At 42.2% G+C, this 14,936-nt stretch overlaps 1 protein-coding gene across 6 annotated transcripts; it reads right to left on the bottom strand.

The window, feature by feature from the left end:
- Positions 1-5,350: 5,350 nt before the first annotated feature.
- CBLL1 (Cbl proto-oncogene like 1) lies at positions 5,351-12,859 on the bottom strand. 6 transcript variants are annotated; one of them, XM_074869997.1, is made up of 7 exons: positions 12,650-12,827; positions 11,067-11,147; positions 9,710-9,877; positions 9,259-9,359; positions 8,919-9,002; positions 8,011-8,084; positions 5,351-7,456 (listed from the first exon to the last, which is right to left on the bottom strand). In XM_074869997.1, exons 3-7 carry the CDS (start codon positions 9,747-9,749, stop codon positions 6,415-6,417), a joined length of 1,341 nt encoding a protein of 446 aa, XP_074726098.1. In that variant the 5' UTR covers positions 9,750-9,877; positions 11,067-11,147; positions 12,650-12,827; the 3' UTR covers positions 5,351-6,414. The 6 variants fall into 6 exon arrangements, with proteins under 6 accessions (XP_074726098.1, XP_074726100.1, XP_074726094.1 ...); XM_074869999.1 differs by lacking the exon at positions 12,650-12,827 and adding an exon at positions 11,967-11,982; XM_074869993.1 differs by lacking the exon at positions 11,067-11,147 and having other exon boundaries at positions 12,650-12,859.
- Between the last annotated feature and the right edge of the window lie 2,077 nt (positions 12,860-14,936).

Here is a 14,936-nt window from a genome sequence, read left to right as displayed (position 1 = left end):
TAAGAGAGAGGAAAGGCTATGAAAGATTAAAAGAAATACTGTCCTGTGAGGAAAAAAAAAAAAAAAGAAGATATAAACTGGTCAAACATAAGCATAAGCTAAATGTTAGAAGATGGTTCCTAATTTTTACAATGGTGAGATTCTGGAACATCCTTTCCAGTTAGAATAAGAGGAGAAAAAAAACTAAACTACTTTTAAAATAAGGCTTAATGTATTTATGAAAATCATGATACCACATCATACCAGTGGAATCTGGACTTTCTGACTCAGTCTGTTCTTTACAGTCCTGTGCTCACATGCTAATGGCAAAAGCAAGTCAGTCTGGTCGAATACCACATATTGTACTTCAAAACTATATTGGATTTGATGACAGGCATCAGGTTAAGAAAAAAATATTCTTTTCTAAATTGCCCTCCTCAGAACAATTCATTTCAATACTAATGACTTTTCTGACATAGCACGGTGCCTCAGAGCATAAATCCCCCTTCCAAAACTGTTCACCATTTCTTAAACGGGCATGATACTTAGACCACCTTAACCAGAGATCCTTGCATTTCCATGTCACACGCCCCTACCAGCTCCTTGACATCCTCCTAAATCACCCTATTTCTTATTTTCTCATGTTGACAACAGAAGCATTGTATTTCTGATGCTTTATGTGATCTCCCCTTCCAGGTACTAGTTATTTATGCATTCAACTCTCTGTTACTCTAATACTAACATTTCTCTGGGCAGTTCACCCTCATGCAGATTGTAGCACATACAACTTGCTCTGTTGTGCGATATTGTGGTGATGCAGATTTACTGGCTTATTCTTGAGACAGGCACCTCTGAAAACCTAGATACTGCTCTTCCACTGGGCACTGTTACTTAAGAATAAGCTAACGGGCAAATTTCATACCTGCTATCTTTTTGGAGAGCTGATAGATACGGTGACAGTTCATCACATATCCTGAGCCTACCTCTTAATACAGTGCAGATGCTTGGTAACTAAATAACAGGCATTTTACAGCCAGCAAGAGGGATAGAAAATATAGAAGCCATGGAGCCTGCGCTGCTCAAGCCTACTCTCAGGCCTGGTTTTCACTTTGCAGTGCAGAAAAGTTTGCCTGTGTGGAATACAGAGACAAAAAAATCAGTTATTCAATTTCAAGGCCCTGGGTCCAATGGAGAGAGCATTATAAACTGCAAACCTGTATTTTTTTCAATTTCAAACTAAGTTTCTATTAAGGAAAAAAGTATCTTTAAGCACTTCTTCACTGGAAAGAAATGTCACTCACAGTTCTCTATTCCTCATCCCTGTGCTGAACGTGGACAGTTTTCTCATTCTTCTTAAGAAAACTTCTGCTCCCTTCTGCTTCCTAAGAAAATGCCTGAAAGTTTACCTGATCCAGAAATGGCAAAGAATAAGTTGCAGGACCTCTTGTTAGTACTTTTGTGGTTTTATTTAGTGTAGGAAGTAATTCACCATAAATTATCTTGGAGCTGTGTTCAAACATTGGTTTTCACAAATAAAACTGAAGAAAACTCTTGTTGACTGACACATATTCACATCTATTTAAAATTACTCATTTTGGGTTTTTTTAAGCAGTTAAGCTGAAGTTCTTTTGTGAAACTTTACTACATAAAAATGGAAATATTCCTGCCCACTTGCATACGTTATCACTACTTCCATTAACAGAAGTGTATTACCGTCAGTCCTACTAGCACTGGAGAATCACTTGCATTCTATTATCAAAATGAATGATAAAAGTTTCAAAATGACTGAGCTAATTTGTCAGCTTCCTGCTGCTATTCCACCCACACCTTTACAGATATATGTTGGATTTTTTAATCTTTTCATCTCTTGTACTCATGAACTGAGTCAAAACTGGAAACAATTTTTTAAAAAAAACCCAACAAATTAACGCCCCATAATTAGAGAACAAGGAGATACAACTCAGAGTAGGAAAAGTTTCTACAGTCACTCTGTCTCACAGCTAAGACTAGAACAAGCTTTAAACTTCATTATTCTCACTCACATTGCCCAAACAAATGGAGCTAGTTCAGTTTACAAACTGTTCAGTATGAATCATTAGTGTGAATATAACATACCAGAACACAGTGAAGAACCTCGCAGTTGTGAAGGCACCATTACTATATAAAGATGCTTTAACAATTGCTAAGAATTGTTTTTAACACCATAAAATAAAAAACAGGAAATACAACTTGTATAATACTGACGTTTCCTTTCGAAATGTAGCCAGGATGAAAATGAATATAAACCTTGCACATTTCTCTGCTATGTAGTGTCATATGTATGTCCTGTAGTGTCATATATATGAAGAGGAAAAGTTCAAACTTATTTCCCATACATTCAATACTACATTGCAACTGCAATCTGCTGTGCTCCTCCAATTTCCCAGGCTTGATGGTACCTTCCGATGTGAACCTGTGCATTTTTGTCAGCAACATGGCAACACACAGAGAGGAACACAAAATCAGACACAAGTTTTACAGAGCAGAACACTTCTTAAGAAGAGAGGCGTGTTCAGACTCGATCCAGAGAGAAAGCATATCCACAAACGTGCTTTTGAGAACACTTGACTTCACATAATACAGGAGACAGTTTTTCTACCTTGCTATGTGTGCAAATGGAATGAACGTGAGTTATTTCCACTTTACATTTTAACAAACATTGGAATTTGACACTCCTTTGAGAGCATTAAGTGAAAAGAAGTGAAAACTCCATCCAGTAAGGTTTTCTAAGTCTCTTAGATGAGATTTTTAAAAAATAATTCACATTTTTCATTTTTCTTTTTTAAAAGGCAAGGAAAATATCACTTAACACATCCAGGTTACCAATCTTTATGTTAATAGTCTTTAAAAAAACCCCACCAAACACAAAGTGCACACTCACACAATTAGCCTGCTTGTTGTAAAGTATGCATGGTTGCAGGCAATCCTTTAAGCAAAGTTATAGATGGAATTAAAGATAAGGTGTAAGGAGACAAGCATCCAAACCTTGGATGTTTTTAGGCCATCTGCTGATGTCCTTTCATTCATTCTACTGTGAACACAAAACATTGTCAAACCCCTTCTCATTCCCTTATGTGACATTATTACAATGGCTGACAAATTTAAATGTTGTCCAAGTTCTCTTCAAACCTTGAGATCTGTTTGGCAGTGCCTCAAGAGGGAGATTGCTGCCACAGACAGGGATCTTTATTCAAAATAAACATAATTAATTCAATTCAAATGTTTGTCTTTACAGGAAGACGTAAGTAGGAATCCAAAGAATTCACAAGTACATCTCACCATTTCTAAGATTGTCAATTATACAATTAAATACAATATATGGCATTTCTGAACTTCACACTGAAACAATCAGGTATTGTGCAAAAAAAAAAAAACCCAACCAACAAACTGACCAAAAAAACGCCAAACCCAAAGCACGCCCAAAAGCCCGTAAACAAATTAAAAAGATCATTAACATAAGGTTTTGATCAATGCAGACATTTTTTAACTTTGTCAATATGAAAGCATCAACAGTACATAGATATGCTTAAAACTTAATAAATTAAAAAATGGATTTAGGTCTTCTTTTACAAGCGAGACATTGAAGTTTGACCCAAGTCTAAGTCCTGCCAACATAAGATGAGTTTTCAGTAAGTCCTCTATCACAAAGACTTTTGATCCATGGTCACTAAACAATTCAAGGGATCCCACTGATCTTTTGGGTAATATGTCATTGTCTATATGACACATCACCTTTACCTCAAATATAAACAAATTCTCAATCTCTACAACGACATACATTTACCTTTTGTGCTTTTTGATAGATCAAAGGCTTCTGTTTTCCCTAAACCAATTCAACTGCCTCAGAATTTTCAGAAAAGCACTTAACTTCAAGAATAGCAGTGGACCCAGAATTGTTAAGCTTGAACCCTTCATCTGCTTCACAACAGACTGGGTAACACGTAACAGAAGTGTGCATCCTGACATACTTCTAAAAACTAGCATGATGGAAAGACTTGTCTTATTTCCTCATCACCTGTAATTGACAGGTAATAGCTGATTTCAGAAAGTCTTATTTTCCAAAACAGTGTGTGCAGGTGAAGTTAATGTATCTCCCCGCACAAAAGCCTGTCACATCGTGTCCTCATAAATCCGCATGTGTTACCTTCTCAGCCTAAACAAAATGAAGCTGGTACCTAGAACAACCAGTAAGTCTGTTTAAACAGGTATATGGGACATAAGTTTGGCTTTGCAGAGTCAAAGAATATTAGATTTCCTCACAGATGAAGTTTTATGGTGTAATATAAATGTGCCTAAGCCTACGTCCTACCAAGTAATTTAACAGTGATGAAAGGGGATCCTTAAAAGTTCCTCATGTGTTTATTGTAACTTACTGAAACAAAATAATGCTGGCAGAGTAATTTTTGCCTTCACATACACTGAAACAGTAAATTTTCAACCAACCCTGTACCGTAACACACTATCACAACTGGCCTCTTTTTCTTTGCCAGTGTGTTTTATTTAAAATGACTTAATTTTCAGAGAAACCAAAACAAAGAATTCTTAGAAAGAAGTGTATTACAGCTAAGCAGAGTTTTAATCAGTTGACACTTACTGGCCATTTGTATACCCCTGAATTTATTTGCACTTTTCTAAAGAAGTACTTATTTGAAAGGTAGTTGTCCTGGCTTCGGTCAGGATAGAGTTAATTTTCTCTTGAGCTGGGAGGGGGCACAGCTGAAACCAGGACAGGAGTCTAAAAGATTTGCCCATGGTCACAAGGAAATCAATGGCAGTCAAGGACAGAGAGTAAATCTAAAGAGCCCTTGCTCTGGTAATTAAAGATATGCAGTTTATACATACAGTTACAAAACTTAGAATGTTACACTCCCAAAGCTCTTTCATCAGTTTAACACTTATGAGACAGGAAAAAAGGCTTACAAAATAAATAGTAACACTGAGGCTTTAAGATGGTTCAGATTATTCAAGAAGTGTAGGAAATTACAAGCCTTAGAAAAAACCCAAAGGATTTCTCCATCTAAAAGCATCACTGCTAGAAACATGGCATTTTGAAAAAACAAAGGTTCAGCACTAACACTGATTAGAAATGCAAAGATAAGCACTCCAAACAACAGAGTACTGTCTTATTATTGTCCAGGTCTGCTACTAGCTGCATTAAAGAACATTCTCATTTTGTATTTAATATATTTCTCTTTAAAAGTATGCTTATAAAACATAAATTTTGGGCCAAAACAGACCTGAGGGCCTGCTTATATTGCTATGTTTTAAAAAACACAAAACATCTAACTATTGTCTGTTCAATTAAATCTGTATCACAAAATCAAAACAGATAAAGGATGTGTAGCTTTTTATTTAATTATATCTACATACGGGATGTCAGACCACTGCTTTCAGGTTATCCAAATGGGAAGTTTTCCTACTGTACATATTATATAAAGTGACAGAAGCAAACATCATTTCCCTACCTAAAATAATCTGCTTCTCACAGACATGGTAAGCCAATTCACAGTCACTTCCACACAAACATAGCCATAGGTAAACACAACAGTCTGAATTCAACTCCAGTGAGTAGAGTACATGTAAACAGAACCCTCTGAATCAAAACTAGCTTTAAAGCAAACAAAACCAAAACCCCAATCCCCAAAAGCCAGACAAACCAACAACCCACCAAAACCCATAATACATTATTACATGGTTTCATGTCATGCCCGAAGCTGTATTTCTGATAAATTTTTCTTGCTGCATAAGTTTAAAGAAAAAAAGAAAAAGCTGAAATGCAGTGTTCTGCATGTCTGATTTCTAGTGCCATTCACCATAGTCTGAATTTGTTATAAGTAATGGTAACTGTTAGTAGGAGAAATATTAAAGTTCCCTTAATATTTCATTACACTGCCCATTTGGAAAGTAGTAGTGCCAAAATGGTGTCCCGGAACTATGTCTGTGTTAACTTCATAGAAAAACCCACCACTTTTACAACGATATTTCAATTTAATTATTGTACACAGGTTAACAAAAACGTATCACAAGTGAAACTAAACACTGGATTTAACAAAAACAATATTCAGAATGATACAACACATGTCATTCTCTCCAGGAAATAATATTACAAGTGTTCATCTTAGGACAATTTAGCCACACTAGAGACAGAAGTTCTGTTAAAATGCAACTGTGGTCTACTAAGCCACTTATTTTAGCACTACAGAATATTTGAAGTCAGAGTCCTACAGCCAAGGCTTAAAAATGATTTAAGATTCAAATCCCAAAATGTCTTACAGTCAAAATGACAGTATTTAAAAAACATAACCACAACAAAATAACCCCAAAACAATTAATTAAAAGGCTGTTGTATATAGTTTATCCTCTTCATAGCACTCTCTATTCATATAATTGCTCGCATCATTGGTAATAGGGTCTGTATCTGGCTTGATCAGGGTGGTGTGGTCCAGGAAGTGGGGCCTGAGCAGGAGGCCCCTGCATCCTTGGAGGAGGCGGTGGCCCCCTTGGAGCAGGCCATATCCCTGGACTCATTCCCCCGGGCTGTGTGAAAGGGGGACTAAGAGTTCCTTGATCTTCACTAAACTGTGGCAAAGAGTTAGGATTATAGTGGTGGGGAGGGGGTGCATTTACGTTTACTGGGGGGCCTCCGTGCTGAGGAGGGGGAGGTCCTGGAGGAGGATGATTCATATATGGTGGCATCTGGGCAATTATATGTCCAGGTGGCGGGGTTATTGGAGGAGGAGCAGAGGTCATTGGTGGTGGAGGAGCTTGGCTATATACCATGTGAGGAGTACCTGCTGCCTGGGGAGGATGCTGCAACGGATGGCTTATTGGTGGAGGTGGTGGTGGGGGTGGTGCATAATGTTGCTGTGGAGGCATAATATGATGAGGGTGCGATACCACTGGTTGCCCCTGGTATTCAGGATGATGATGAGCAGGTGCGGGGGCTGGTGGAGGTGGTTCTCGAGCACCTGAATTTGAATCATCCTGAATAGGGACAGTTATTAAGTTGCTGTGTTTTCTCGTTGAAATGCGGAAGGTGTCCTGACTGACCGGGCGAGGTGGCGGTGGAGCCATTGACATCTCTGCAGGAGGCGCACGAATGTCTTCGTGTGGCTGGTTATAATGCTCATGTGGCACGTGCTGCAAAGGGGGCGGTGGCATCATGATGTGCTGCTTTGGCGGAATGTGGCTCATATGATGTTTCTCAGGTGGCATTATGAAACGCTCGGGAATTTCAGCAGGCGGGGGGGCAATAGGAGGATGTACAGGTTCAATTGGAGGACGAGTAACAGGCTTTCCAGCTCTCATATGACGGTGGTTGATGTGAGCTTGTAAGTCCCTCTGTGACAGGTAAGTTCTCTTGCACCCTTGAACAATGCTACACATGAAGAGAGACCCTCGTACACACTGCTCGATTCGCTGCACAGGCTCATTACAGCTAAATCAGAAGAGAATATTGGTTTATTGTCAGAGAGCTCAACCTGCAAAGTTTTTTTTGTTAAAAGTCAATCAGTTTACCGTAATTACCCAAATTAGAACTGACAATTTTTTCCCCACTGCAGCAATGAAAGAAACATTTCATTGATTTTGAAGTTTATCTAGTTTTTATGTCTCCAAGCACAACTATGAAAACACATAAAAATTTCATGAGGTGGAAATTTATAAATAGCAACACTCTCTCTCACAAATTCCTTCTGCGCATTAAGACTTACTAAAGTCACTCTCACGAAGTAAATTAAACTGCCGTTTATTCCTTTTCATATTAGAATAGTAGCAGGATATCTACCCATACTTAGACAACAAAGTAAACACTGATCTCTTACAATCCCAAAATATGGGATACGAAACTATAATCAAGTGGTGTAGCAGAGAGTATTCTACTGCCTCTGCTAAATGCACATAAATAAGAACCACGTTAATACAGTATCCAAAATAAGATATTTAAGCTACTTTCCTACATTTCCTTTAATAACAAATCTTGAGATAACTTACCCTGGACACATCTTGTCTCCCTTTTTCTCATGTAGAATAGCACAGTCATAGCAGAAAACATGCTTGCAAGGTATCTAGAGACAAAAAACGGCTCTGTTAAGACATCGTATATAAATATCCATGTCATTTTGCAGAATACAGTTCCTCCCTCCAGCACACAATTTCTAAATGTAAAAGTAACTAAATTACCTATGAGGTGAACAGGTATAGTGGTAGTCAGCAGTTTACAGCATCTTTGCATAGAAACTTTCTAAAACACTTTGTGTTGAGCCTGGGTTTTTTCAGGTACGTTTGTTTAGGGTTTTTAAGTGTTGGCAAAAACATGTAGGCAAAAGTTTTAAGTTTTGCAATAATACCAACACTGAACATTCATGGAAGCTGCACATGCAACCTAATTACACTTGTTTTGCTTTCAAGGAAGGAAAATTTTAAAAGCATTAACTGTCATTAAATCAGATCCTGAAGCCTGTTACATCACACTTAGAAATCTAATCTCAGGGATTTAGTTACACTAATTTTAAAGGGACATAAAAGTGAACAGTGTTTTCTAATGTCATTGCAAGTCTTCAATTGAGATAAAGAGCTTATTTTTAAAGCTGAGTGGTGTAAGGTCAAACCCCCACTGAACTTGAAGGGTTTTTTGTTGGTGACAAGTGTTCTGATTTTTTATTTAACGTTTTCAAGCTTATTTCATTAAACCGGGGGGCGGGGGGTAAAGTGAAATCAGACAGAGGGAACAAAAACACTTCGGCAGTGACGGCCCCTGGTTCCATCCTGATATCCTTCTGCTGTTTATTCAGAGGCCTGCTGAAACCAGTAACCTCTAGAGACCTCATAGAGTCACAGTAAAAACTAATTTTACCTAAAGGGAAACCATGACTGCATCTTCCAATGATAATTTCACTCACCATGCGTCCGTACATTTTGATGGGCAATCCACACTTATCACAGAAATGGACTGGCGTATCATCCTTTTCCCCCAGCAAGTTTATCTGATAGGATAGAGAAAGGGGTAGGAGAACAAAACCCAACATCACTAAAGCTTCTCATTTCAGATATCACCAACTCACCCATTATTTCTGAAATAGCTGAGAAGGAAGCAAGAACACCACAAGCGTGAGAAAGCAGACAATGTATTTTCAGTCAGTCAAAAATAATGGACACTTTTATTTAAGAGGGTATCTACCAGGACTACCTACAATTTAGTATGATTCACAAAGATTCACGACTTCCCATCCATGACTTTACCTTATAGTCCCAAAAAATGGGTCCAGGGAATCTCCTCTGATTGCCAAACATTTCACCTCCTTTGCACTCATATCGCTCCTCTTTGTTATAATCAAATTCTTCTGTAGAAAGAAGAAAGAGAAGAAAGACACAAGCCAACCATAACGCTTTCCTAATTGACACCAGCTGCTATTAAGAGCATGTGTCATTCTATACTGAAATCATCAAGAAATGCCACTGCACTTCCAACCTGCTGGGCCCATTCTACAGAAAGGTAGAGTCAAAATAGTACGACAGTCTGTTTTGGGAATGTGCACCGTTTTGAATCCTTATAGTGCAGCAGTACCTGGAAACTTGAAACTTGTTTTGCACTTGGACAGAACCTTGGACTCCAAGACTAAATAAAGTCTTGAACAATACTGCAGAATAATATGCTTCCTTACTACAGGTTCTAGTATTTATATTAATTTACCTTCATCACCAGCTTGTGTTTTTGAAGGCATCCTGTTCATATTTCTTGGAGTTCGAGGTGCAGGTTTGGTTTTATTGGTCTGTTTTGAGATAAGCTTTATAGGGATTCTTCTACGAACATCAAGACCACCCAATGATCCTGAACTATTTGTTCCTTGCAAATCATTGTCTATGAAAACAAAAAAAAAGTTTATGTAATTTTTCAGTTATCTAACAGTTTCTAAAGAGGCTAAATATTAACAGTTTTAAGAAAAATAATTTTTAAAGCTTGTTTAAGACTCATACAACGTATCAAAAGTTTAATCACTAGAAAATAAGTATCTTCACATACAATTTCTTCTAGTAGTCAAGTCACAAAACTGTATTGGGAACAACCATGACTTTAAAAAAATCTAGTTCTAAAAATAAAGCTCTTTTAAAAGTTAAGTAGTCTGTCATTTCTCCACAACAGGAAAAAAAAATAAATTAACTATAGCTCCTCTCACAGCATGAATAGCACTGGAATCAATTCTTTGTACAACTATGACAACATAGAATTTCTTATGAGAAAATATAATTTTTACAATTTGTGTAAATTGCTTATTGAAGTGTAAGGAAACTCTATATTAACTAAGCATCTTGACATATCACTTAGAAGTTTAGCATAAAGTATCACAAAGTATCAATACTTAAGAGTACAAAGTAGTGTCCTTGCTAAATGGAAAATTATTGTTCCTCACTACATACAGAATTCTCTTTAACCAGCTTTAAATCTGAGTGCCAGGGCAAAGAAAGCAAGAAACAGCCTAACACATCCATCAGTAGATACAGGCTCCAAGAGATTATCTAGAGGGGGTATTGCAACAAGCAACACCAATGACAGGAGTACAACTCCCTCAACTTCCAGCGAGTCTACCTTAAAACACTGCAGAGCATATCATTCATACAAAAATAAAGTTACATCCTTCACAAATCTACCCATCTCACTTTCATTTTAATTGAAAATGCCATTTTGACAGGTGTTTCAAAGTGGTACATGCTCAGCCTCGAAGGGGTGTGCCACAAGCTGTTACGGCGTGAGCCCTGCCATTCCCCTCAGTATGGCACTGCAGCCTGGCACGATCCCTGAGGCCATGAAGGATTACAGCACGGTAGCATCTGGACACAGAAATTAGGGATTCATTAGTGTAGCTCTGCTCAATGCCTCACAAACTGCTGACCCTCAAACCCTATAACCACCCCACACAACACAACAAGTAGGAGGAGAAACAAGAACAAAAAAGGATAAGAAGGATTGCTCTAAGTTATTCAGCAGCTACCACCAAATCTATGAACTGCAACAGTTTCATATTGGGACTGTGCCCTGACAATCACTTTACCTCAAAATCAAGAGCCCTCAATTTCCTCTGATAGATCAAATGCATTTATTCCTCTAAGCACTGTGGTTGACACGTCTCACTCTAAAAGGCAATATGTAAAAAGACAAAAACAATAAAGCCTGGTTTTACTTTTATTTGTTGCTATTGTTTAGGCTGTCCTGTTGGCTAAACAGATGACCGAGCAAACACACAACTATGACATCAGGCTTCCCCAGACTACTGGAATAGGACATCAGACATAATCATGATAAAGGTATCTATTTTCCACTTGTTGGAAAATTTTGTTTTCTACCAGAATACACAAAAATGCAACACCAGAAAAAGTCTCTGCAGGACCCAAATCCATTTGTAAATAGGGATAAGTAAAACAAATTTAAATAAAACCCTTGTGTATTATTCAGTCCATTGAACTGCCAATAAAAAACAATGAAGTTCCTGATGCTTTTCTTCCAGAATATTTACCTGAGTTAGCTGCTCAACTAATCCAAACTAGCAAACTTATTAGTCATTCATGTTTCACAGAAGGATAACAAATTCCAGTCTGTGTAAGCAGAATTAGCAGAATTAAGTCCAGAAAAAACCAGGAAAAACATACCAAAATTATCAAGAGTACTTAGAGAAGCTCTAATTTGAGGTGATTATATCCTCCTGAATTGTCACCTTCATCAACTTTTCCTAAGCTTTATTTTTGCATTTCAGGTTTTTTTAATGTTCACAAATATAGACCAAATACAAAACCTTATACATATAAATTTACAATGTAATCTTTGCTAAGGGGAAGAAAAAAAACCAACAAAAAACCCCCTAGCAAAAGCCCCACATCCACTCATCTATTCATCAGACGAGGCCAGCATGCTAACCAGCAAAGTATCAAAGCTACGAAAAGAAATTTAAGCGCACGAGAAAGTTTCCTCCCCAGAGTACAACTACGGAACCAGAAAACACATCATCGGCACCCATCTCGGGAAGCGCTGCGGGCAGACGGGCGCCACCTCTGAAACGCTACAGGCTGCATCCACCTGCGGCAGGCCGACGGGCTCCGGACACACCGGCCTACTTCGGGCAAGGCCGCCCGCCCGCCCCGGCGCGGCCCGGGAGCGCGCCCCGTCGCCGGCAGCGGCCGCGCCGGACGCTGCGTCCAGCCCCTCCGCGCTCCGCAGCCCGCCCCGGGTCGGGAGAGGGGCCTCCACCCGCGGAGCGGCCCCCCGCAGGCCAGCGGCCGAGCCCCCCCGCGGGGCGGGGGCAGGGGCCGAGAGCCGCCGATGCCAGGGGAACGGGGAGGGGGGGGCGGGGCCGCCGCACGCGACCGTTGGAGGGCGCCCGGCGGACGAGGGGGGGCGGGGAGCGGCGGCCGGCGAGCCCGGCGCTCAGGGGAGAGACCAGGCCCCGCCGCGCGGGCCGCGGGGAACCGCGGCGAACCCGGGCCCCGCCGGCATTACCGGGCGCCGGGCCGCATCCCGCTGCTACCCTGGCACCGCCCCGCACCCGGCGGCCCCGCGCGCGGCCTCTCCCCGCCCGGTAGCGCGGAGCGGGCCCAGGTGGGGACGGGTATAAATGGGTCCCCCGGCCTCTCCCCTCCTCACCATTGTGGTCCATGATTCGGCGCGGGGCACTGTGGGAGCGGAAGGGCGCGGCCGGAAGCGGAAGCCGTCAGGAAACGGGAGGGGGGCGTGAAAAAGTGCGCAGTGGGGGAAGCGTTTGCCGGACCGCGCTCACCGCGCCCCCGCGGAGCGGCCGCGCTGCGGTAGGGCGGCGAGGGCATGGCGGAGCCCGCGGGGCGCTCGGCCGAGCGCAGGGAGCGGCGCCGCGCCGCAGCCAGACCCCCGCTCCCGACAGGCTGTGCGACGGGCCCGGGGAGGAAGGCGCGGCCGTTGCGCAGCGCCTGCCGGGATGGCGGCCGGCCCCCCGCTGCCCCCTGGGGGGTGTAGTGCCGCGCGCCCGCGCCTGCGCGCTGCGCCGGGAGCCGCCGGCTGGGGGTGTCCGCGGACATGGCGGCGGCGGGGGGCTGGGCCCCGCGGGGTGGCAGGGCCTGCGCGGGGCAGGTGGGGCCGCTGCGGGGAGGCCCCGGGGCCCTCGGCGGCGCTGGCAGGTTCGCTGTGCGTCCCCCTCGGGGCCCGCCTCGGCCTCTGGGGGCTCCTGCCCCGCTGGCAGCCGCTTCCAGCTGCTGAGGGGGGAATTCACACGCGCTCCTGCCTGGGTGGCCGGGGCGATGCAGGCTTCGGAAGGCCTTGGAGCCGCAGCAGGGAAGAGTAGCTGGAAACAGGAGACAAGACCCTGTGGCTTCCTGGAGAAGGGTAAAATCACAAGTGAGAGGGATCTTTCTGTTCAGGAGCCATGACAGCGGTGCCAGCGCGCTTAGTGGGAGGGTGTTTTATATGGTGCGGGCTTCCAAGAAGCTGGACAAATCGGAAACCACGTTGGGCTCTGTCAGCTGCTGATGGTCAGACTTGTTTTACGGTGGAAACAGAAGATTCGTGACAGTCAAGGCTGTAGGAGTACCAATGACTTGATGGAATGCTGGACCTCCAGTATGCCCTAAAGCTTCACAGCACTAGACCTAAAGAGACTACTTTGTGTAATTTCCATAAACTTAGCATTTTGTAAATCCTATGTAAATCAGTGGGATACTGTATAACATGCTTCTATAGCACTGAAAAAAGCAATATAAATACAATTAAATCATAGGTTATAGGGTAGAAAGTGGCCTTAAGCAGTCCTTCCACAGCCGTAAGGTAGGGGCAACTGTACTTCAAACACAGATTCAAAGTCTGTAGGATTGGGGTCTTGTGTCCCTACAATGTCAGTTGCGGATGAAAATATTAACACAATAATGATTTAGCAGCAAATCAAGATTTATTAATAACTAGCAGCACTTAATCATTAACCAATTTAAAGATCTACAAAATAATTCAGTAAAATACGTTATAATTAAAATAGCAACTTAACAACAGATTTGAGGATGACAAGATTCACACTAACTTACTATATGGTACCTTAAATCTATAGATATATACATGCACATTCACAAACACAAGACGTACAAACACACAGACAAAAGTATTTGGATCCAGTGGAATAAGTATGTCCCCACACTTGTGAAAATAACTGTGTATACCCAAACACGTTGGTAAGCTGAGAGAGAGTGGGTGAAAGAGAAGCTAGCTCAAAGTTAAAATTTCCCTCCTCTCGAGTTCAGAGTAAATACAGGGCATCGGCATTCCTCAGCAGGTGATGATGGAGACTCAAATTGATTGATTTGGCCCTGGGCTCCCGCCGGCTCTAAGGGCGGGCAGTACCTTAAGGGTTTTGGTAGCCGAGAGGTTCCCAGCTGAGGGGAGATGCTGATCACAGCCCGGTGCGGTCTAGGAGAGCTCAGAGGGTCTCACTTGGGCTCGCTGGTTATAGGGTCCAAGATAACTGATTTTCGTCACTCAGGCCCAGCTCGAACAATGAAGTATTCTGGTGTCTTCTGCCAGTTGCACAAGAACTTGATGGGTGTGTGATTCTGCTGTCGTTCTCCCTCCACTACCTCCCAAGTACAGGTGTACCAGGCTGGTAGGAGGTGACGGGCTGTTAAGACCGTTCCCAAGCGATGGGGAGAGCAGGAGCCAGGCTCCTCAAAGGGGCGCCTGAACGCTCCCTTCACTGCCATTTGCGGTACTTAACGTTGTATGTGCTCCAGGAGGGGGCTGGAATCACACCAAGCACCGAATGGCCCACGGAGGAGCAGGGAGAGGAAGAATTGCACCATCACACTCTCATTAACTTTACAGCTTTTACATGTAAAGCTGCCATTTAAGCCTAATGCTTCTTGTCTTACCCCCACAAGGCAGAGAGAACAGGTCTTCCCTTCTGCGTTTGTTGTTCCTC

The sequence above is a fragment of the Strix uralensis genome, chromosome 5 (assembly GCF_047716275.1).
Source record: "Strix uralensis isolate ZFMK-TIS-50842 chromosome 5, bStrUra1, whole genome shotgun sequence".
Taxonomy (NCBI): Eukaryota; Metazoa; Chordata; class Aves; order Strigiformes; family Strigidae; genus Strix; species Strix uralensis.
The sequence above is the reverse complement of the archived record's forward strand: the minus strand, read 5'-3'. Positions and strand labels throughout refer to the sequence as shown.

Coding starts and splice junctions, on each gene's coding strand:
- CBLL1 (XM_074869993.1), bottom strand. Junction 9,003..9,258: donor CCATTTTTTGGGACTATAAG/GTAAAGTCATGG, acceptor CTATCCTATCAG/ATAAACTTGCTGGGGGAAAA. Junction 8,085..8,918: donor TCAAAATGTACGGACGCATG/GTGAGTGAAATT, acceptor TTTTGTCTCTAG/ATACCTTGCAAGCATGTTTT.